At 43.1% G+C, this 24880-nt stretch overlaps 1 protein-coding gene across 1 annotated transcript in view; it reads left to right on the forward strand.

Moving 5' to 3' along the window:
* The first annotated feature begins 4440 nt into the window (after positions 1 to 4440).
* LRP2 (LDL receptor related protein 2) overlaps positions 4441 to 24880 on the forward strand; it is a 199659-nt gene continuing 179219 nt past the window's right edge. The window contains exon 1 of the mRNA XM_068544952.1: positions 4441 to 4624. Within this exon, the coding sequence (XP_068401053.1) occupies positions 4549 to 4624 (76 nt within the window). The 5' untranslated portion in view covers positions 4441 to 4548. The remainder of the gene's footprint in view (positions 4625 to 24880) is intronic.

Below are 24880 nucleotides of genomic sequence, written 5' to 3' on the forward strand. Positions count from 1 at the left end.
TCACAGAAAAGTTGCAAGAATAGTGCAAGAGACTCCCATACGCCCTTTGCCCATTTGTTCTTTTTCTCTCTTCCTAATTGATAAATTATGAACTCATGTTCCTGAACCTCTATTTATTTATTTATTTATTGGCTGCACCACACGGGCAGGATCTTAGTTCCCAGACCAGGGATTGAACCCCAGCCCCGGCAGTGAAAGCACGGAGTCCAAACCACTGGATGGCTAGGGAATTCCCGTTTCTGAACCTTCAAATACTTCGGGATGTATTTCCTAAAAAACAAGGACATTCTCTTTCACAACCAATATCATACATTATAGGATATTATTATTGAATCTACAGTCCATATTAAAATGCCTCTATTTTTTCCCAATAATACCCTTTAAAGCTATTTCTCCCCCCAGTCCAAGTCCAGCCCAAAGCTGTGCATTGCATTTAGTTGTCTTATCTCTAAAAAGTCCCTCAGCCTTTCTTTGTCTTTTGTGACCTTGCCAACCTGAAGTGTACTGGTTGATTATTTTACAGAATGTCCCTCTGTTTGGATTCTTCTGATGCTTTCTCATGATTATGTTATGCATTTGTGTAGGTATACCTTGTGGTATCTGCTTTGTTTACCATGTGTCTAGCTTCGGTAATCCTGATGCATCTGCCCTGCATGCATATGCTGGACACACCTTGTCCTGATAATATACCTGAGTCACCTTGCCTTGACCTCCTGCCTCCTCCAGAGTTTTGGGGTGGGGGGAGTTATGTTCAAATACTAACTATCCAATCCTAAACGTGCTTACCCTGCCTGTCTGTTCCCTGTTCCTTCCCATGGAAATCACAATAAAGGTGCTTGCCCACAATTCCCCCCTTTTCCTCTCTGAGTTATGACTCTGGTGGTTGCCTGTGTGGCCCCCGATGTCCTGACTTGTGTTCCCTCTTTTGGGATCTGTGAGCATAATAAACTATCTTTTCAATGGCCATCATTTCCTGATCTGTTGACCTTACCATACCTAAGTAATAATAAAACCTATTAAAACACCTGCCAGTTTCTCCACTTAAAGTTACTATTTTCTCTAATTAACGAGGAATTTGTGGGGAGATACCTCAAACTTTTTTGACTGAGATGCATAATAAGAAATACATTTTACATAGTGGAATGCCTGTTTCACAAGAGCTTTGTGAAACAACTCATGTCCTTTCCATATGAAAGTTATTTTAGTTTCTATTCTGCTCTGTTTTATTTGAAAATGTCTTGTCTGACCTACTACCTTGATTTCATAACCCTGTAATAGTTAGTTACCTTTGTTTGAAAACACTAGTCTGGTGGAAATATCACTTTGATCATCTGTTTACAGGATGGAAAATAGATGTGAGAGGGCAGACTGACAGCAAGGAGCCCATGATAAGGTTCTGGCCATAATTCGGGTGAGAGAGGTTGGTGGCTACTGGCAGTGAGATTGAGAGAAATGGGTGAGTTTGAGAGAGAAGTGAGTGGATTGAGGAACGTGCATATGGAGTGGGGAAGAGAGAGGAGTCAAGAATGACAATTTCGGCCTTGGCCTGTGGGGTGGATGGTGGTGCCCCCTACTGAGACAAGAAACACTGAAGGTTTATGGTTCAGGCTCCATCATGTTGAGTTTGAACTCTTAGGGACATTGGCTTGGAACTGTCCAGTGGGCAGTTAGCTCTGTGGCACTCAGGAGGCAAATCTGGGTTAGATTATTAGCAAGCCGAAGTTGGATCATACTCAAGGAGATTTTACAACTTCATGTCCACTGCAGGAAGCAGAAGTTGGATCAGGATAGGAACAAATGCTCTGAAAATATTTCCAGTAATTTGGCGTTGAGATGCATAATAACATAGACAAGTCAAAAATAAATTTAAGGAAATCAATGAACACAAATTTACTAGGATAAATTTCACTTTTCCACACTTTCCTGTCTCTTTTGGTTAACTGCACTGTAATGTATAGATGCATAGATGTAGAGAGAAATGTGGAACATAAAGAAATTACACGTTTGCATTACATAGAAACGATACTGGCGTAAATCACAACTGCGTTAGCCTGTGCTTTGCCGGATGCTGGTCCTTAGTTGTAATCCTCCAAATCTAGCAACAGGCATTCTCAGGTATAGATGCGGAGATACAGACATGCGCACGGTGCAGGCTGTAAAAGATGCTTGGTTTTAAGTGGCACGAATTTGGAACTGTATTGAAAAAATGGGGTTTTCTAGTGGAAAAGAGTGTGGATGTGTGAGTTTACATACAGTGTTGGGAATGATGGGCCGTGCTTCGTTATTGGTCCCTCATCCTCCATCCCCACCCCTTTATCTGCTCCACTCCCTCCCCCCCCCCATTCTTCCCCCCTTCTCCGGCGTTATTCTGGGATTAACGGCGGGGTCGGCCCCATACACAAACGCAGCTGGTTCTTACGGTCAGCCTGAGCCCTGCTGTGCAACCACGTCAGGAATTCCAGTAAGTTGGCAACACTGGAGCACAAAGACAACAACAATGAGGGAAACCCTTCAGTGCAGAAAGGAATGTTTGGAGCGGGGGCTGCTACAGTGAAAGGACGCAACCCTCCCCCCCGCCATCGCGCCTGCGCTCACCCTCCCGCACCTCCGCAAGCCCACGCGCGCCCTGGGAGGGACGCAGCCCCTCCCGCGCCTGCTGTGCCCGGGCCCGCGCGCCACTCCAGGCGCGCGCCTCCCCAGCGCCCGCCGCAGCTCTTTGTAACTCGGTGGTGCGGGGACGCTCATTGACTATGCAGCGCGGCCCCGGCGGGCGTCGGAGCGGCTTGACCCCGGCGCGGTCTCGTACCATCGCCCCGGCCGCCCGGAACCGGCATAAATCACCCGCCGAGACTGAAGTGCAGCTTCTTGCCCCCTCGGCCCTTCCCTCCTCCCACTCGCCTCGTCCCCCTTACTTCCCAGCCCCCCTGCCCCTCGGGTCCCCAATCCTGCCCTCCTCCTCGGCGCCGCCCAGCGCCAGACGCTGTGCAGGGAGGCACATAGCGTTCCAGTGACTTTGGTCAGAGCAGAGAACTCTGGATTCCCAGTTCTCGAAAAGAAAGCCACACAATCTCTCCCGCCCCTTCTCGCACCCTACTCTTTTTAAGGCTAAGTTTTCTCTATCTGTGTCTATTTCTCTCGTCTTGTCTTTCAAAAATAATACCTATCTCCCCCTTCCACCTCCCCGCAAAGCTTCACCAGCCACTAAAGTCCGACTGTTGGGGGTCAGCAGAGTCCCACAAGATGCATGCTCGGGGGACTACGTGGGTGTTGGGCTGCCGCCTTCACGGCCAGGGCCCCTCTGGCTGAGGGAAAGGGCTCCTGACTCCCTGGACCAGGGCCTGGCTCCTGGGGCAGGAAATTCTGGGGTGACCCCTGGCCCGGAAACGGCCCCTCCTCACACAGGGCTCCCAGTGGCCAGGAAAGAGGTTGCACCAACCCTCCTTTTTTCTGTGGGCACTGGAGTCACATATCGGGTGAGGACGATGCTCTGTAAGGTCCGCTCACAGTGCTTTTGGTGGCCGCCCACCCCCCCCCCCGCCCCCGCCACCCTGGCTAACGCTGCCCCAAAGAAAGGAACTGCGGGGCCCTCTGAACCCCTTACGTTTCTCCCTCACATAAAGGGGCACCAGCATCATCGAGAAGACGTCCATTCTTTCAATTTTGCTTCACAATGGACAGATTTGTACGAAGTGCGATCTGGCCGTGACACCTGTAGACGTGGTGCTTAAGAAAACTAAGCAAGGATCCGAGGCGCCCCCCTCCCCCCAATATTGATCCAACTCCCCCCGTAACTTGTAAAAACACAGAGCACCCCATCTCAGCGCCCTAAGGGGGAAACCAAGGTGTCTGAGGGAGCCTGAGGATTGCAGACTAGAGAATGCTCTCAAACCTCTCCAGCAGTCTCTTTACTCCTCTTTCCCCTTCCCTTCTCTTCCTTCTCTTATTATTATTTTTTTTTCCCTTTTCAAAAACTGTATAGGTGGCAGATATCCGCGTGGACCGCCTAGCGGACTTGCGGAGGCAAATCCTGCCCGCGTGTGAGTGTGTCAATGTGAGTGTGTGACTGTGAGGGGCGTGTATGAAGGACCGCGTGTACCTGGGAAGTGTGCGTGCACGTGTGCGTGTGTGCGCGCGTGAGGGAGCGTATGAGACTGCGCGTGAGGAGTATGTGCCTCTGTGTGCGCGAGGCTGTTTCTGTAGGAGTGCCTGCGTGAGTGTGCACGCGTGTGTTCGCGTCCCCGCTCCCCTCGGAGCTGCAAAGTGCAGGGGGCGGGCCGGGCGGCAGGGGGCCTGCCCCGCGGGATTCCCGCATGCTAGTTCCGGGGCGGGCGGGTCTAAAGGGCTTTATGCACTGTCTGGAGGGTGGGGACTGGCGCGGGTAGAAAACGGGATGCCTCGGGCGCGGGGCCCGGCTTTCTGCCACTGGGAGCCCGCCGAGGTGCGGGCCTGAAGGAGCGCTCTCCAGCGGAGGCGCTGCAGTGCTGAGTGCGACGCGCGCCCACCTCCCGGGGAAGGAACGGTGAGGCCGGGACCCGGACCGTCGCGGGGATGGAGCGCAGGGCGTCGGCGGCGTGCACGCTGCTGCTGGCTTTCGCCGCCTGCCTGGCGCCGGCCAGGGGCCGAGGTAAGCGCTCACCGGCCGCAGTTCCGCGCGGAGCGCCGGACTTCCCCGCCTGGGGCAGGGTCGGGTCCGCGGACAGGCGGAGGGGACCGCGGCCGGCAGAGGCCAGGAGCGGGCGGCGGCGCGGCGGCTCCCCCTGGGGCGCTCAGGTTGCCCAGCGCTGGCAGAGCGGGAGCGCCCCTCTTTCGCCCGACCGGGAAGTGAGCTGTCGCAAACTTGAGAAAGCAGCCCCTCCGGTTTCGGTGACAGCGCACCCCACGGGGACCCCGCCTTTGTTCCCATTGGGGTTTGTCCCAACCCTTCTGGAAGGCACTTTGCGGTTCTCCCCGCGAGTCCGCAGCCTGCTCCCCCCGCTGGTTGACTCTCTCCGGGGCCGAGCGGTCCTTGGCGCTGCTCGGTGCGCAGTTTTCCACCTGCAGCGTCCGGCCCACGAGTCCTTTCGCGCGCGCAGGCTGCGGGCTCGAGCACCCCGCCTCTCTTCAGCGGCGAAACTTGGTCTCGCCGTGACCCCCAAGAGACCGTATTTCGATAAAGATCATTTACGAGCCAAGATAAGGCCGGGAGGTGGGATTGGTCGAGAGAGCGGCTGATGTGCTGCAGCGTTTTCTTGAAGGGTTTCCCTTTCCACCCGGGAGGGGGGAGCTTTTGTGTTGATGAATGGGCCCGTCTGCGCGGCCAGAGTTTTGAGGGCTCGAATGGAGAAAGTTTCTGCTATGAAGAGCTGTAAACTTCTCTCAAGTCGTCGGGGAGTTTTCGTTTTTTTACAGAAACAGGCGAGGGAAAGAGGAGGAGCAAGTAGTGGAGAGAATAAAAATAGTAAGATGAAAAGGAGAGAAGACAAGCAAGTAGAGAGTAAAATGGAGAGAAGGAGGGGAAGGAGAGAGCGGGGAGAGAGAGGGAGAGAGAGAGAGGGAGAGAGGGAGAGAGGGAGAGAGAGAGGAAGCTAGGGATGAATGGGAAGGGCGAGGAGGCAGGGGAAGCAGCGAGCTCTCTCCCTGGCTTTGCGTTGCTAGGTAGCAGCCAAGAGCTGCGTGTGACCGACCGCCAGACAGACAGAGCGAACTCTGCTGCCTCCACGGGGACTAATCTGTCTGTGGGGATGGGAGACCCCCCCCCCTTCCCCTCCTGCTCGGACAACTTAATTGCCCTACAATGAAAATGAAACCCCTATTGTTGTAGGATTAGCCAAAGCAATAAATTGATTTCCCTGGATCACATATTGGGGTTGACGGGTGGGGACTGCAGAAGCCCCCATTGATGACGGAGAGAGGGGAGGGCTTGTGGATGGGCCGTGGCGTGTATTCAAATGGTTAATCTGCTTTCTTTCCTCAATTCTTAGCGTAAGCTCCTTAGAAGGAATCAACTAAGTAATTATACAGCAACTCCTAGCAGTACCCATTGCAGACTTCCTGGGAAGAAGTTTGGAAACGCCAACAAACCCCACTGGTTGTGTAAAAATCTTTGGAAAAGGAGGGGAGGCAGGGGGAGAACGTTAATAATTCTAACTTTGAACACCTTTTCTCAGTGTTGGTAACACAGAAAGAAGATTTATTATTATTGTGGAGGGTTTACTGCAGTGCTTAGGGTTATATACATCTCGTGTCCTAAATATAGCCATAGGATTTACTGTATGTTCCTGTCAGTGCCTGGCAAAAGGAAATGTTGTCCGGATTCAACTGGGATACATCTGGGTTGTCCGCATACAACCAAAACAGATGTTCTCTTCCCTGGATTGATAGTTTAGTCACCAAATAACCTGTACTTACTCTTCTTGGTAGTTTAGACCCATCCATCTTTCATTCTATAATAATAATAACATAATAATATGTATAGTAATAGTAACATATCATATACTTATATATGTGGCAGGCCCTGTTCTAAGTATTTTACACTTCTTGACATTTAATCTTTACCATACCCCTTTGAAGTAAGTACTCTTACTATTTCAGTTTTACAGATGGGAAATGGAGGCATAGAGCAATTAACTTGCCCAAGGTCATGCTGCTAGGAAATCACAGAGCTGTGAGGCAAATCCAAGAGATTCTGACTCCAGAGGCTATAATTTAACTCCTACTGTATGTGGTTCTCTATCTCTTTTGTACTAAAAATGTCATGCCCCCTAAGTTACTGTCCCTGTGTGAAGTTACTAAGGAAGCTGAGGGGCATTTTGCAAGTCTTTGCCACATAATGTAAAATGTGCTTACTGCTCATAACTAGATATTTTCAGAAACTCTTTTCATGTTTCTATCACCTGAATCCTACTATCCTCACTCCCAGTCCTCCTACTTGATCATTTTTACATACATGTCCTCTGAATGTCCTCAACCTGGGAGTTTAAGAAGATTTCTAGATTCCTGTTGTATTGATTTTTGATTTAGATGAAGTAAAGTATGATGACAGTGTAAATGCCCTTATTTTAGCATAAAATATTTCAGGTAAGATCTTACTGCAAACTTTGTATCATTAGAAGTTGGAAAGAGTGTCATAGTTAGTCTTTTAAAAAATATCACATATCTGTAGCTAAAAATTATTTGCATTGTCCTCTATTTTGTATAATGCTGTTTAAGAAAAAAAAAAAATGTGGGAGGGCCTGAACTCCATCGATGGCTTCACCACTTTCTAGCTGTGTGACCTTGGGGAAGTCATTTAACTTTGCATGGCTCCGATTGCTTATCTAAAATTGGTAAAATTGGTATGCTAATGAGAGAAATTGGTAAAATTGGTAAAATTGGTATGCTAATGAGAGAATCTATTCCATGACATTTTACAAACATAGAGATAAATGTGCTTAGTGTGGTGTAAGGCATGGTAGACAATGATCATAAATAAACTAGCAGCTCTTTTTATTATATTGATCAACAATAAATGTTACTTTTTTTTTTTTTTTGCTTACTACTCATATTTCTAATTTCCAAATGCACATAGGAAAGTCTTTAAGCATTTTCCATTTAACATTTCTTTGAGGAATTCCCAGATTCCAGGATGTGATTTGAAGCTTTTTGAGAAAATGATATTGATTCTCAGGACAATGATATTCTTTCATCCAACAGAAGTTTGGTTGTGCCCTTAATAGTATCAGCTTTTATGACAATTACATCTTTGGGTGCAGTTTATATGGTTAAAAGGATTGTGTGGCCAATAACAAACAGGCAGCATTTTGGTTCCATCACGTCTCTGATACCTGCTTCTGCTTTTATTTCACAGCAGTTGGCTTCTCTTTCTCTTATTGAAGTTCTTCCTTGCCAGTCTTTGGGGCTTCTGCTTAAACTCCCTTCAATAGTGTGCTTGTCCTGTTTTAATAGAAACTTTAATAACCTTAGATATCAACTGGTCTTCTTGCATTATTTTATAGATAAGTAACTAAACGCTGGAGGGAGACTGAAAGGGAGTGAAAGGGTGGGGATTAAGTGCCTTGCCTAAGGGCATATGGCCTGTGATAGAGCCAGGATCTGAACCTGAGTTTCCTTTCCTCATTCTACAGGACCTTTTTTAGAAACATGTCCTCTAAATGTCCCCAGGTTGAGGAAATTTCTAGATTCCTTTTGTGTTGATCCTGACTTATCAGATGAGTCAAAGTATGATGAAGAGATGATCTTGGCGAATCTTCAATTGGATGGGTCACCTGTCTCAGGCCTAAGCTGAATCTTATGATAACCATGTGTTTTTAGCTTGGTCCAGAACTTATGCCATGTCAGCACCCCAACTCCCAAAGTCTGTGCCTCTAGATCCATTTTTCAAAACCTTGGGCCATCAGAGCACATGCCTGAAGGTCTCTGGGTTTTGTAGCGAGGCTGTTCCATGACTAGATTTTTAGTCTTATTCAAGGTAATTATTCGGTCACGGTTAATCACTGTCCGTGTTCTTTAGTCATGTGCTCTGAGAACACTTGACAGGTTTCAGAAAGTGTAAATTAAAAGTTAAAAAAAGCATTTTAAAATAATGATATCAAGAACTTAAATGTATTTCCCATGTGACTAGAAGCACATTGCAAGGTTGTCTTTGGGGTTTCTGTTAAGTCCTAGTAGCTGGAACAAGGTATGTAGAAAGTTGAGGTGCTTACAGCAGTGTGTTGAATTGAAAAGAGTTGGTATAACTCAGATAGTTATATCATATTCTATTAACTTTGTGATCTTGAGGAATTAAAAAGTACTGTCACCACTGTGGCATTCCGCGAACATTTATTAATAAGTATCCACAGTGTGCTAGTGAGTCAGCAGTATCAATACTACAGAAAGGTTAAGGAGGATGAGAACTGAAAAGAGGAGTCTAGGCTTCACAATTTTTTAAAATGGGCTGCAACTTGGCCTTTAAGATTCTGAGATCGTCATTCTCTAGTTCCTAATAACCCTGACTATGATCTCACCAATATTAGAAAGATTTGACATGTTCCAGCCTCAGTGTTTTGGGCTGCTTCTTTAGAATGATCAGATTGGTAGATGTTTTGAAATGTCGGAGACATTTCTTTGGTGCTTCCCATGTTCTATAGGGGTTGGTGCAAATGTTTCCTAATTGATTTCTTGACAGTCTTAGCATTGTAAGACAAAGTAGGAAGAGTGTGAGATTTTGGGGTTAGGGGATCTGGGTTTGAAACTTGCCTCTGCCATTTACTGTCTGGGAAATTCATTACAGTGTACTCAACTGCTCTGGATTGGTTTTATCTGTAAAACAGGCACATGTCTACCTGATAGGGTGGCTATGCCAATTAATTGAGATGCGTGTGAAGTGTTCTTTAGACTGTGAGGTCTCATATATTTTTCTATCCATCATTACTGCCTTCTTCAAGAATCTAACTTTTTCCAAACTTTAGGAGAAGATATTATATCTTGGTATCCTTTTGTTATTTTTACTTTTTTAATACAACTGATCCTTTGAGTGATATTCCTGGGCATGTTTGACATAGTACTTTAGTGGCTACAACAACTTTACATGGTAGTCTAAATTCTCATGTTTGTGAATGACAGAAACCTAAGTTAAACTGCTTGAAGCCAAAAGGGAAGTTTATTGAAATACGTAATTGAAAAGATAGAGCCATTAGGTTGAACCATATGGGATTGCTGTTTATCTAGGTCAGAAATAGTCAACTATGGCAATTTCACTTGGTTCAACCTAGTACAGATGGGGGCTCAGCATATGTCATGCTGATCTGGACTCTCTTTCTGTCTTCTGGCTCTGAGATGACTCTGATCTCTAGCGTGTTCTTCTCTGGTGTTACAAGGTGGCTGTTAATGGCTTCTGGAACCGCATCCTCTCATGTCATGTCCAATGGGAAAGAGCAAGAGTTTTTGTCTTAATTGTTCTCTGCAAAAGTCTCAGTTGCATTTCAGGGGCTCTGCTTAGGTCATAAGCTTATCAGAGAACCAATCACTGTATCCAGAGACATGACGTGTGCCTATAGCTTAGACTCGAGTCACATGCTTGGTCCCTGAGGTCACAGACGAAGGCTAGACCCCAGAGGGAAAATTGGGTAAGGCTCCCAAGAGAATTGTGAGCAGATGTGGGGCTGCAAAAACAACAGGTGTCTAGAACACCTTATCAGATAAAACCATTTTTCCACGTTATGTATGAAGACAGACTTGAAAAGGCTGTAGAAATTTCTCAAGAGCAGGCAGTCCTGGGGTAACTCAATAATTGAAGGGGGAAAAGTATTGGAAACATTTAAGGCAAAAGACATGGTGCTGTGTTCGTGTGGTCATGTTGCAACTAGAAGATTTGCTTGTAGCCTAAGGGATTCTTATTTGGAGCAGAACTTTGTGATGGACAGGAACGTTCTAGAAAATGAGCTGAGAGATCAAAGTAAGGAGCTCTTGAGTCCATTGTAGGATTTCATTTTTCAGTGAGTCCTAGGCCCTTGCTCCTTTTCCAACTCACTTCATTTGTTTTTATTCCCAAGATGTTGTCCCTTTTCCAGGCACTAGACCTTGGCTGTGAGAAAGAGGTAGAGAGAAAGAAGAGAGAAGAAGGGTTTGGAGACATATTAAGATGCTTCTATGGAGACAAAATGCACCTTGGTGCAAATCTAAGAGTCCTTAGCATATACCCTAGGGACTTCTTCTATAAATGGTAGAATAGGTGTCTTTCACACGTCACTGGATTAATTCAGAAATGCCAAACATTTGCACTCTATGCTGATGGTTATTTTGCTGGTCTTTAAGTCTTATTTCTAATATCATGTACCAAGAAACTGGAAACATCAGTTTCCTGGAAATATAAGTCTCTCCAAGAAAATGACAGATTAGACAATGTGAAGTTTCATGTTAAAATCTCTATGCTTTTGGTCATTAGCCCTCAGGTCATGCCTAACCCCCAAGGTTATTGGAAACAGTGAGAAGTGAATGAAAGCAGGAAATGTAATTACCATTCTGTGCATTGAAAAGTTAAGCCACTGTTACCATGGATACAATGGCTTGTTTATTGTCCAGATCTTGAGATTCCAAGTTTGGAAGCAATACCAGAGGTCTCCTTTAAGTTTATGTACCATCAGCCTCATGCAGATTCTTAGTAACTTTTAAAATAAGCCTTTACTCACTGATTCACATTAAGTAATAGCATACCTACTTTTGAGTGTCCAGCGGGTGTTGAGGAAACCCAATAAAGGGGAAGAAGACCGCAGCTACAATTCTGTTATGCTAGGCTTTCTTGGATTCTCATATAAAAACATCCTGTCATATAGTGTCAGAGATTTGCTTGTCACCTTGGGTCCAATTCTTTGGTTTTTAATCTCATTAACAAGGAGAAGTTTTTCTCAGTAAAGGCTGAAAAATCAAAACTCATTATTTCAATAGGGAAATCCTCAAATAAAATTGAATTTAAGGATAGAGATCTTTTTTATATGTCAATCTTACCTACCTTTTAATCTCACTAAAGGGGAGGAGAAAATGCTAGTGTGTACTTCCACACAGGTTTGATTTTGATGTGGGAAGGGTGTGGAGGATACTTTTTGTTGCAAGAAACAGAAAACCCACCTCAAATTGGCTTAAACAATTAAGGGTATTTATTGGCTCATGTAAGTAAAAACTTCTGAGTCATAGCGGGGTTCAGGTGAGGTGCAGTCATGGCTCCAGTTCTCTCTCTTTGTAGTTTTCTTGACTCTACTCCCCTCTAGGTTTCAGCTTTGTTTTCAGCCTGGCTTCCCATATTGTTATATTATAGCTGCCAGGACAAATGGGGCTACATGTTTTCTTGATCCTATCTAAGAACAATTCAACTTTGAGAAGATTTCAGCTATGTTCTCAAAAGCATTATTTCATCACAATTTATAGAATGCTATAATCTCTAGGGTCCCTAGATGGAAATCAGCTAGCTTCCTAAATTTGGCATATCATCAAAATCACATGGGGAGCTTTAAACGGTATGTAGATTCTTAGGCCAAAACCCACACTTAACTAAGTTAGAAGTATGGAATCTGTTTTGTTAAGTAATTCTGAGAGTCAGACAGTTTGGGAACAACTGATCTGGGTAACCTGTCTCATTTTATTTAGTTTTATAAACTGAAACTAATTTGCCATGGCAAATTCCTTCCAGTAGCAGCGGAGTATACTCTGTTAAATCTATTCCTTCTTTTGGGTGGGGATGTTAAAAGGTAGTTACAGTAATGAGGAAAACTACTCTTTTATATCTGAGGGTGATATGAAGTACTGCCCCCATTCCTGGCGGTCTCCTTTCCTGGCCAACATGACAGCCCCTCCCTGTAGCTACTATTTGTGTCTTAATTAGATTCTTTGTTCTTTCTCTGGACACCTTGATGCCCTTCCTCCCACTCTAAGAACCTGAGATTCTTTGAGCTACTACTTCCAACTACTGTTGGAGGTCTTCTTACCCTTTTCCACCCAAGTCAGGGATTCATCTCAAGGGAATCCCTGGCAGAACTCATTGGAATCTGAAGCAGCCGTCTATGCTTGGTACGGGAGTATTGGAAAACCTTGTAGCTCATTCACTTTATATCCTAAGCCCAACTCTTTGTTGATCCCACTGGGACTTATAGTCCGTTGATCCTGCCACCTCTTCACTGCCCTTCAAATCCCTCAGTTATTCACTTCCTCAGCTTATATTTTATGGCCCATCGTTAGCATCACTTCCTTGCCTCCACCCTCAGCAGTCTGGTCCTCTTTTCTCAAACCTCCATCCAACACCACCTGCTCAGACAATGTTGCTTCTTATAAATGTGAAAATAGAAGCAATCAACAGAACTCCACAAACTCCCATAGCTCAACCATCATCACCTGCACTTCAGCCTGTATATTTTGTCTTTCCTCCTGTTACTCTGGATGAACTTTCCATGCTCTGTAGTGCAATCAGTTCATTCATGTTCTAGATCACATTCTGTCTCACCTCTCACCATTTGTCTCCTCTCATGAAATCTTCTTTTCCCCACATTCCTTCTTGCTATCACCTATTTTCTCTGTTTCTTGGCAAAAATCCCTTGGCAGATTTGTCTTTATCCACTGTCGTTTTGTGTCAGTTGTTCTCAAATCCATGCCGTTCAAGTTTTTTCCGCCCCCACCCCCCTTGACAGGTATTTCTTTGGCCAAGGTCACCGATGACCTCCATGTTGTTAAATCCAAAGATCCATTCTCAGCTCTCATCTTGTTTAGCTGATTAGCAACATTGCACACAGTGTGTCCTGCCTTCCTCCATGAAACCACATTCTCCTGGTTTCCTTCCTTCCTTGCTGGCCTCTCCTTGGTATCTCATGCTTGTTCTCATCCATCTTCCTGATTACTTTTCATCTCTATCTACATTACTTTGGTTGCCTCATCCTGTCTCTTTAAATACCATCTGTATGCTGACAACTTACAAATTTATGAGTGTAATCCAGACCTTACCCTAAACTCTAGTCCTATATGTCCAACTGCTTATTTGGTATATCCACCTGGTTGTGCAATAGTCATTTCAGACTTATGTCCAAAAACTGAACTCCTGATCTCCACTAATGCCCCAAACCTGCTTTCTCCATAGATTTCCCCATATTAGTAAATGGCTTCTCCATCCTTGTTCAGACTCCAAACCTTGGACTCTGCTCTGACTCCTCTTTTTCTTTTATACCTCACATCCAATACATCAGACAATCCTATTGTTTCGATCATCAGAATATATGTAGAATCCAACCACTTTTCGTCTTTACCACTACTGCATTGATCCAAGTCATGGTCACGTCTTACCTGGATTATTGCAATAGCTTCCCTATTGATCACCTGCTTCCCTTCTGCCCCCCTTCTGTCAACTCTCAACCCCCTTTTAGAAACCAGTCAGATCCTGTCACTCCTCTGCTCAAAAGCTCCAATGGCTTTTGTCACACACGAGTTGGATTTTCCAGAAACAGACGCTGAGATGGAGTTTGGAGTGCAAGATATTTATTAAGATCAGTGTCTGTGAAGGGAAGGGGAGGAAGCAGAAATAGGCAGAGGAAGAAACTGAACTGTGACAAGGCTTTGCTTGACGCAGTGGGGAGTTCTGGAGCTACAGTTGGCAGAGAGAGTGTTCTATGTGTCAGGCTGAAATGGCCTTCCTCAGTTGCTAGATGTGGCCTGCCCTGGCCTGCCCTAGGTGTGGCCTTATTCTACAACTGAGATGGACCTCAGAGGAGCTCAGTGTAGGTAGAAAGTCCTTCCCTGCAGCTGGTCCTTCCTTGAAGGGGAATCTGGGTGGTACATCTCCTCATCTCCCTGTCTATCATTGCTTCCCAGCTCATAAAGAGTCAGTGTCCAAGTAGACCCTAACCATCTGGCCTGCACATCACCTCCCTGAACTATCTCCTTCTCTCTCCCACTCACATTGCTCTAGGTGCAATGATATTCTTGCTTTTTTCCCAACGCAGTGAGCACCTTAAGGCCTTCATACTGGCTTTCTCTCTTCCTGCACATTCTTGCCTCAGACCGTGCATGACTTGTCCCTCACCTTCGATAGGTCACTGCCTATAGGTCACTTTCTCAGTGCCACCTTCTCTGATTTTTTCCTCTTACTTTCTTCATTGCACTTATCACCCTCTGACATGATGGACATAATTTATTTTATTTATTTTATTTATTTACTTTGTTTTCCCTTCCCTAAGATATGAATTCCAAGAGGGCCGGCATTTTTCTCTGTCTTATTCATTGACTTATCCCTAGTGTCCATAATAGGGCTAACTAAATACAAATAAGTTGAATGAGTGATAGATAGATGCCACCATGAGTGCTAAAACCAAGAAGGGCAGCCTAAGCTCATCACCATGTCCTTGGTATTGCCAGCCCTTAATTCCACCAGGCTCCTGGAGACCCCATCAAGGTCCTGATGGAGAAAAAAGAAAATTGCTGTCTCTATCAAAACAAGTGGCTTAGCAACGCTATTTCTCTCCATTTGACTCTCCCCCTTCCTCCACCTCACTGCCCCCCAACTACTGATGAATCCCAATGCATTTGATAGTAGCGGATTCTGCATCAGCCTTTTTAACTTCCACCCCAGACACTTGGTTACCCTGTGAGGATCCCCTGTACATACAGAATGGGGCTATTTTAGGGACAGATTTGATACAGTTGCTTTTACAAAAAGATAAGCCAAAGTTTTTAGACTTTATGTTAGTGGACTGTCATTCTGTGTTTAAACAGAACACAAAAGAAATCTGTCTGAGACCATGGCACAGTGAAAACAGCCTTGATCAGACAAAAGGCCCTCTTTGAAGAGGGGAGTGGTTTCTCAACTTGGGGAGGCGGCGTAGACTGTGGAGGAAAGAACATCACATGTCAAGTCAGGACATTCATGGGTCTTGTTCCTGATGAATGAACCAAAAATGGGCCCAACCGAAGAGGGCCAGACTGCTGAAAAACGCCCATGGCACAATCTTTCTCACTTTAGACCCCATTCTTTTTTTTTTTTTTTTTCTTTTTTTTAAATTTGGCTGTGTTGGGTCTTAGTTGTGGCATGCAGGATCTTTCGTTGCAGCACACGGGCTCTCTAGTTGTGGCGTGCGGGCTTAGTTGCCCCATGGCATGTGGGATCTTAGCTCCCCGACCAGGGATCGAACCCATGTCCCCTACATTGGAAGGTGGATTCTTAACCACTGGACCACCAGGGAAGTCCCTAGACCACATTCTTTTGATGACTTCATAATGCAACTGTGACCAAATAGGTTAGAGGCAGAGGAATGACTCAGTGACATGCATGTATGGGTGAAGAAGTTGGGAGAATGACCTGACATAACTACTGCTAAAAATTTTGAGTGTTTTCTATGTGCCTGATACAGTCCTAAGCGTTTTACAGGTGTAACTTTACCCACTTCTTTATTAACAGTTTGAACTTTGTGGATAAAGAAGCAAGGCAAAGACAGGTGAGGTCATTTGCCCAAAGCCTTCTAGTTATTAAGTGGTGAAACCAAGATTTGAACCCAGAGTCCTTCATCTTATGTGTTATCACTGTGGGTAAGTAGGAGCAAGTGCCAGGTAGTGCCTCTGTATCAATCAAACAAACCCTCATTTAATGGCTCATATTATGATCAGGTGACCTCATTTCAGAAGCTGGTAACTTTGCAACTCAACTCGTGGACATTTTTGTGCTACTCTTGGCAGTCATTCATTCGTTCATTCATCACATGTCGATGGAGACCATATCATGCTTTGGCATGTGTAACTGGGTACAACAGAGGATAGAGAGATTCCTGCCACATGGGCCTATCCAAAACAGATTACTCTTGAAGAGTACATTTCCATTTTAACCTAGTTTTTCCTCTATACTCTTTTGGTACTGGCTGATTCCTGCTTGCTGACTTTCTCCTATACTACCATTCCTTTATCTAGGAATGTCCTCTTCTCTATAATTACACATCTTTTAATTCAGAAGACCCTTCCCCAATCAGAGAGTTCTATTTTAACTTCCTCTTAGGGATGGCGGTGATGTACAGATTTTTAAAGTCTGCTGTTGCTTAATACTGATGGGAAAATTCCTACTAAGTTCTCTTATTCAAAGTCCTAGAAGAAAGTAATGAACAACCAAGTGAGAACTGAGACTCTTTACAGCTGAGAAGTTTAATCGTGTAGAGATGGGGAAGGCATTTGCCTGTGGGCTGGAAGGGCTGGAAGGGCTGGAAGTGCTGGAACATCTCTTGGCTCTAAAGCATCTCTCACCCTGGCCAAAGATGTCTGCTCCGTCACCATTAGAGCCAGTTCTTTGGAGAAAGACACTCTTCCCCCCGAAACTCTGGTTAAAGTGAGAAATGTTTACCCCTGTCTGGTAAAGTAGTTTGCTGAGTTAATAACGCACAGTAAACATTTGTCAGCGTGAGGTTCAGAAAGAACGAGACGCAAAGCTGATGGTTTGATGTGGTGGTGGTGAGAAAGAAGGGAAGAAGGCACCAGAAGGTGAGAGTCTTGAAAGGGAGCCAACCTCATCTCCTAATTGTTTTGCCTAAATCAGCTTTTCTGGGGAAAAAAAGATATTATTGCTTGTGCTTTTTCCTTAGGATGACATTATGGGGAGTTTCTGCTGTGAATCTGTCAAACAGATGTCAAAGATAGCACTTCTTTCTAGTAAGGCTCTCCTTCCTCTAATTAGCTCAGCTGAAATACGATTGTTAGAACAAAAGGAAAGGTTGATCCTAAAAGCAACAAAGTTGCAGCACTCTATCAATCATTCCTTCGGGATTCATCGGCATCAGGTAAGGTTGAGAGGAAGCTTTTGGATTTAGTGTAAATGGAAGTTACAATTTTTCTAGACCGTAAGTAATGATGACTATTGATAGGAAATCCAGTGTTCTTCCTTAGTTAGTATGCAATAAAAAAACAGTTTGCAAATGAATAAAGTGAAACCCACACATTTCCCAAATCCGTTGCTAAATGGTTAATTTTTATGTACCACCGCTCTGAATTATTTTTCCAGTTCACTTCTGGCATAAAAATTTACTTCTTCCCTAATATTTGGTGCAGCGAGGTGTTGAAAGAATTTGCTAAGTAATCACTGGAAGCTGAGATTCTAGTGAAAAACAAGATGCACGGTTTAAAAATTGAATGTACTAACTCGGAGACAGCAAAAATTAGATGCTTCTTGCTGTAAATAATTAAACCCAGCAGGGCAGACAGGAGAGAACATGGGACTTGAGCTAAGAAGGATGCATAGTGTATGGAACACTTTCACTTCCCTGTAAAGGAAATCAAAGAGGTCTTTAATAGTGGTTGCTGATTGTGAATATGTGCAACAAAATCCCACTGTAATCCAGATTTATTTTTCAAGCATTTTGCTTTGATTGAAGGAATGAGAAAGTGAAGGGAAGAGGAACGGTATTTGATTGAGGCCCTTTAGCCCTCTTTTTCTCTAGGAGGTCCAAGTGTGGTTTGTCACAGTGACCTGGGGCTTTGGTTCCCTTCAGGGCCTTCTTGCACTGGGGTTGCATTGGTAGATCAAAGACAGTTGGTTCTATTTTCTTGCCAAGAAGCAGTGGATCTCGAGACACATAGGATGGATTCTTTCTGATTTTCTCTAACAGGGTTGGTTTCCTTAGTCTCCCCACCTCCTCCACTTTTTTCGAGGTGGGAGGCAAGTAATTGGCCTTAATTTTTCTATCTGTATGAAAGGGAATAAGATTTTACAGTTTTCATACGGGTGGGCTTGAATATTAGCCTTAATGAAGGGCTTTATTTTATTATTTAAAAAATTAACGTAGACTAAAATGGTGTGTGTATAGTTCTATAAATTTTCATACATGTATATATTTGTGTAACCAGCACCGCAATTGGGATTAGAACAGTTCAATAACCCCCCACTCCCTCGATTCCCTTATGCTATTCCTTTGTAGTCACACCCTCCAAATAAAGTTTCTAAGTTCTTTTTCTGAAAACTCACTTTCCCACGTGAAAGCCTCAATTTCTGCCTTTCATTTGTTCATTTTAATTCAGGAAGTGTTTCTAGCTCATTTTTGAAGTAATTCAAAATGACATGGGTGAATGGTAAGTTTGCAAGGCTGGTTTCCCCTTATTGTATGGAGGAAAAAACTGGAAAGATGGAAGCTCTTTCAGTATAGCCATATAGGAAAAAAATTGCCTAAACTTGGCTTGTTGCTAGATTGGAATCTGCAAAGAAAACACACTCAAGAAATCTCCCTTGAAGAGGAGGACAGAGGTTTATTTTTTATTTAACGATTTACCCCTTGACACCTGGGAAATGATTAGTTGATGTTTTCAAAGAAGATTAAGTCAGTGTGGTTAATTAACTGTGGTAATCAGGTGACTTAAATTAATTAACTCCTTGTTAACAATTTCCATCAATTTTGTAAATAAATGACTAAATCAGTAAATTATATTCTTAAGATTAAAGGCTTTATTTCCTGATTTATTTTGTTAATGACAAATTAGAGATTTTTCTCCTCATCTCATTCCCTTCCTGCCAGCCTGACAAATGAGAACTAGCTGGTTATAGTTCGAGAGGAACACACCAGAGTACCTTTTAATATGTGGTTTTAAGGAAAAGTCAGGCTAAAGGACACTTTTGCTCCTTCATCTCAGCACATTTTAAAAGATTTAGGGGAATGAAACTTAAGAAGTATGTACATAGCAACATTAAGGGAGAATGGAGGTAGCAAGTAATGATGAAACTCACTCCAGGAGAAGCTTTTTACTATGAAGTTTTTAATGTTTTATTTTCTTTCTTTTTTCTAAGCGAAAAGTGAATGAGGGATATAATAACATGAGACAGAATTTGGCTTTTAGCTAGAAATAAATTTTAATGGATAATTAGGTGTTCTATTTAGAAGGAATTTATCAAAATGTTGGGATATAGTGATTGCATTAGTCAGTAAAGCTTGATTGCAGGTTTAAAATGCCATGCAAATATACAACTAGAGTGTTCTTACTTTTTAGAATCTTTATAATTGAAAATTCTCTTCCCTGCTTACATGATTATGTCTTGGTCTCCAGTGAAACATGTGAGCTGGAACATTACCAACCTGTCCCCCATGCCCTCAAATATGCCGTTGCATTTTCTGAAAGGCATTGAACACTCAGGGGATTTGCATTGGGAGACAGATGATATGGGGTTATTTAGGATTCCTTCTAGAAGGAATATTTGGCATCTTGAATAACTTTTGAGGAGTTACAATATATTTACGTATTTGTAAAAATTCAATGCTAAGATCACTCACATTTTATAAAGAGAAAATTCCTACAGTTTCCTTGAAGGTATAGAAGGCAGCCTCAGTTGTGGGAATGAGCTGAAGCCAGTGATGTAAATTTACATCTCTGACTGCTAAGCAAAATTTTGGGCTCTTCCTACTATTATGGAAGCTCTCTGGCCATGCCCCCTGCCCCCTTCTCCACCTACCCAAGGATCCTCAATCTCAAGGGTCTTCCCTGGATGTAGTTCACCTGTGGCCAAACCTTTCTGGTGCTGGGGCGCTGCCTGGTGTTGGAGTTTGGAGATTTAGCTCTGTCACGTTCCAGATGTGCCCCTCTGGGCTATTTGACCTCTCTGAGCTTCAGTCTCCTGGACTACTTAGTAATGTCTACTCCACAGGTTCCTGGGAATATTTAAAGGACCTTGTGAGCATGCAAGGTCCTGGCACTTGGTGAGCATTCAGTAAACATTTAACCCCACAGGGAACCTGGTGCTGAATCATTCATAGTTGACCAGCTCTTGGTTAGGTCAATGCAGCAGGGCAGCCCCCATGCTGTGTCTTTGGAAATAAAGGAACCACTTGTCACATTCTCTATCCATAGAAATTGTTGAGGAAAAAATACAGTTTTTTTTTTTTTTTTTTAGGAGGGGGAACTGTCAAACAAGTAAGCATTAGAAGACAGGCGTTGTATCTTGCCTTTCTACCCCCAAGAACATTTATCTGGACTTTCACCTTTAGGGCTTGAAAGCACAGACCCAAAATGTCATGTTATGTAGTATTTCAAACTTCTCAATGGACTCAGTGTTTCCATTTCGTGTGTCCTGTACCTACTTCCTGTAAACCTGGTCCTCTGCAGAGTTTACTGGTGATCTCTCTGTAACTCTGAGAACAAGAATGATAGAAGCATGAGTCTAAGTAGAGCTCAGGTGTGCTTTTTGGTCAAGGAGAAAGCTTTCCAGAGGGAAGAGTACGTTAAAAGATGAACACTTGGCTTTGTGAGAAGTTTTAATCAGACCACCTAAAAATCATAATCAATGTTATAACAGTTCCTTATTATTCCGTGAAAATAGACAAGAGTCAGTGAGAAGTTTAAGAGGTGAAAAGCTATCAGTCAATCCAGATTTGGTTCATAATTACAGTGAATACATTGATGTATTTATTCCACATTTACTGAGAGCCTATTGGGTCCAGAACTGAAGACACAAAGATGAATAAGACATGTACACAAACAGTTGTGCTACAAGGTGAGAGGTGTTGTCATAGAGGATTGGGAGCACAGGAAAGGGAGTGAAATCAAGTGGACCTGAGGGGGCCAAGAGCCAAGGAAGACTGCCCCGATTTGCCATTTGAACGGAGTCTTTTTTTTCTTTTTTAAATTCTCATCAAAAGAGCAGCCATCCTAATTGAAGAAATATTTTTGTTTCCCAGTGTGGATTTAGATGTAGTTCAGAAATTGACTCCCTATATGAAATGTATACGTATGCTAAGCTAACCAGTCCACTACTTTATTTTTTTATTTTTTGAATTTTATTTTATTTATTGAACAGAGTCTTGAGGGAGGGTGTGTTGGCAGGAGATGGAGTTGGGAGAGCCGACTCTGGTGAGACTAGAGGACTTTGTGTGTCAAGCTAATCAGTTTGGTGCCTTTGAAAAAAATGTAAGCTGGGAAGCACAATGATTAGACTTAGATTTTATAAAGATAATGCTTTCGCCATGAGGAAAAGCAGATCAACCAGTTAAATTAGAGAATTGCTGTAATTATCTGAGAGACAGATGATAAGGGTCGAACTAAACTTGTGGACCTGAAGGTGACCAGAGGAGAAAGAGTCACCGTGGAATATAGAAAAAGCTTTTATTTGTTGCTGTTTTTGATAATTCCCATTATTTGTTTTATAAGTTGATATGTGTTATTTATGGGAATATTAGACATGTCTTTTCAATGTACATTCATAAATACTTGATGGTATTATCTTGAATCCCCTTATCTGAAAAAGTTCTAGCATATTGGGTATGGCAAGTGCTGTTTTCCTTGGTTTCGTTCATTGATTCCTAGTTGGTACAGCTTCCTTGCAGAGCATCTGGAAATGTGTAGGGGCATTTTTTGGGTTGTCACAGTCCCTGGTTGTCACTGCTAGCATTTAGAGGGCAGACAAGGATGTTAAACCAGCTGCAACACACAGGACAGTTCCACACTACAAGGAATCATCCAGCCCCAAACGCCGGTATTCCTTCTGTCAACCAAGGGCCCATATTGGTTGATAGGGAGTGGACAAAGAGGCAGGAAGGAATAATACTGGTAATAAGGGCTGACATTTGTTGAAACTTATTATGTGTCTGGGATATAGTCACCAGAATTATAGCATTTAGTTCCCATTTTACAAATGTGCAAACTGAGCCCGAGTGGAGGACTATCTCTGGATCCTGCATATTTAACTTTAATGGGCAAGTATAAGCAGAAAAGGAGAAAAACATTTTCTCTGTGCACTTGTAGTTTATCAAATCTCAGGATCCACCTCTAGGAAACATTTCTTCCAGTTCCGGAGAATATTGGCAAAGCATCACCTTCCAGTATTTTTTAAAATATGGAAAATATTTGATGACATTTAAAAAAAATTAGGGTGGCTTTATGGATTGGGAGAAACTCTCATTTGACAGCAAAACAGTTGGTGCTCCATAAATGCCTGGTGAATTGAACTGACTCCATGGAGGCACTCCGTGGCTTTAGAGGGTGCCAGGATCTTACACAGTTATTTTTTTCTTCACATAAAAGGAAACCTGCTTCAAGCACAGTCTTGGTAACTTGAAGGCATGTGTCCGTGACATAGGATGAAGAATGTGGCTCTTTCTTGGTCATGCCCTACACTTTCCTGCCAGTTCCAGTTTGTTCCTTCTGCCAGGCACACCCACTCCCCTCAGACCCCCATATCGTAGCTTAAAAGCACCTTCCTCCACAGGGCCTTTCTTGATCTCCCGCTGAATGTTATCTGAGCCTCTCTCACAGCACTTATCATCACACCGTGAATTACAATTATTTATGTATGTATTTTATCTCTTTCTCTAGAACTGGACCACTGATGCTAAGAGTTATGCCTGCTTCCTCTGGTATCCTGTGTCTGGCACAGAGCCACGTGTAAGCAGGAACTCAAGAAATCTTTGTTTAGTGGAAAGTTCTTTTAAGAACTCCCTGAGTTGTAGTAAAGCAACTCTGTCCCCCAGGGGAGGTGATAGGCATGCTCTACTGTGGATCCCTGTTGCAGAGAGGATTTTGTTTGGCTTTGTTTCTCCCTAACGTAACCAGCAATAGGAGGCTGGCTTGGTACTTCCATGGTATCATCAGGGACCTAGGTACCTATCTTCTCGCTCCACCATCCTCTGCTGGTGGCTTCCATCCCTAAGGTCACCTCATTGTCCAAAATAGTTTCTGTAGCCATAGCTACTTCTGCTCCATGCTAGGTGTGGAGGAGGAAAAAGAAGGGCATGCCTTCCCTCTTTAAAGGAGACTTCCCAGAAGTCCTACGTAACCCTATTGCTTGCATTTCATCTCATTGATCAAGACTTACTCCGGTGACCATACTTAGCTGAAGTCTGGGAAATATAGCCTTTTGGCTGCACACACTGTTCACCTGAATAAAACTGGGATTCTGTGTCTGAAGAGGAAGGGGAATGAATATTGTGGTAGGCTATGTGGCCATAGACGGTCAGGTGACACTGGGCATTTGTTACACTTTGAGGACCACATTTTTGTAAAGACATTTGAACTGAATTTGGAGGACAGAAAAAAGGATAATGAGAGAACCAGAAGCCATGTTACGGGAGGAATGATAGAAAAACTGGGGATGTTTCTTTTGGAGAAGAGAAGAATCAGGGGAACAATGGCTAGCTCTCTCTTCAAATATTCAAAGGACCATCACATGGAAGAAGGATAAGGCCTATTTTTAATGATTCTAAAGGATAAGAAGGGAATTGTAGGCACATAGCATGCACCAAAAGAAGGCTGCAATTTGACTTTAATGTCTCTTTTAACCTTTGACCTTATAGAGAGGTATACTGTATACATGCATCTATGAGTCTGATTCTGAGGTTAGAAATATTGCTTGTTCTATAGTTTCTTTGTTGTCAGAATCCCCTTTTCTCAGTGGTTGCTGTAGTGGTGCTACTGAATTTGCAGTTTATATTTTGAAAAGCTCAGGATTTTTCCTTCTGTGAGGTGTGGGCTCTGTTTCCTTTATGCGTGGTCTTTTTCAAAATGTCATCGAGAGTCAGAAACAGTTTCCACACTCAGGCTGAAGTGAGGAGGATTCTTAGGTTGTAGATACTAATATCAGGGCTTAATAATTCCATATTGCCTAATTCAGTAATTCAGTAAATATTGTCACTATCAACTTTGGACTAAGATATCTGTGCTTAGGCAACTGGTTAATGTTATTTAGTTAAACTTGAATTCTTTTAAATTATTACTAAACATTTTAAACATCTGAAATGCAGTTGCTGAAATGTCTTAAAAACAGAGGCATTATCAACCAGAGAAATAAACTAGCAGAGTTAACTTATCTCACTAAATAGTGATTTATTTTTGAAACTGCATAGATGTGTACCTGAAAACTTGCCTATCTTTGTGAATTAAGTTCTATTTTTCTAGTTCAGTTTTATTTTGAATATAGATGTTTTTCTTTTGTGAACCTCAGATATAAGAAATAGTTAAGGAGAGAGTATAATTTAAAATAGAAGTGATAATTTAGTGATAAGATAATATGAAATTTCTGTATTAAATCAGCTTTTTTGGGGCAATAAGCTATAATTCTAATTAGGGTAATTTAAAAAGATCTTCAAACTGGGTTGCAGATTATGAATACAGAAGTGCTAGAATATAAGCAAATATATATTAAACAAACAAAAAAAACCCTGAAAAATTCAAAGGGAGACCATATATAGAGTTTAAAGGATAGGAAAACACCTGCCTAAAAATAGTAACAATAGCTAACATTTGTTGACCATGTCCTTATGTGTCAGGCCCATACTTCTTACACTATTTCCATTTTAACATTATGAGTAGGAGCTCTTATTATCCTCATTTTTAGATGAGGAAACAGAGGCAAGGAAATTAAATAACATGCTCACTCACCATAGTGTTAGGAAGAGGTGGAGCTGGAGTTTGAACCCAGGTGTAGACTTCAGGGGCTTCTCTC

This window comes from Eschrichtius robustus, chromosome 5, assembly GCF_028021215.1.
Source record: "Eschrichtius robustus isolate mEscRob2 chromosome 5, mEscRob2.pri, whole genome shotgun sequence".
Lineage (NCBI taxonomy): Eukaryota > Metazoa > Chordata > Mammalia > Artiodactyla > Eschrichtiidae > Eschrichtius > Eschrichtius robustus.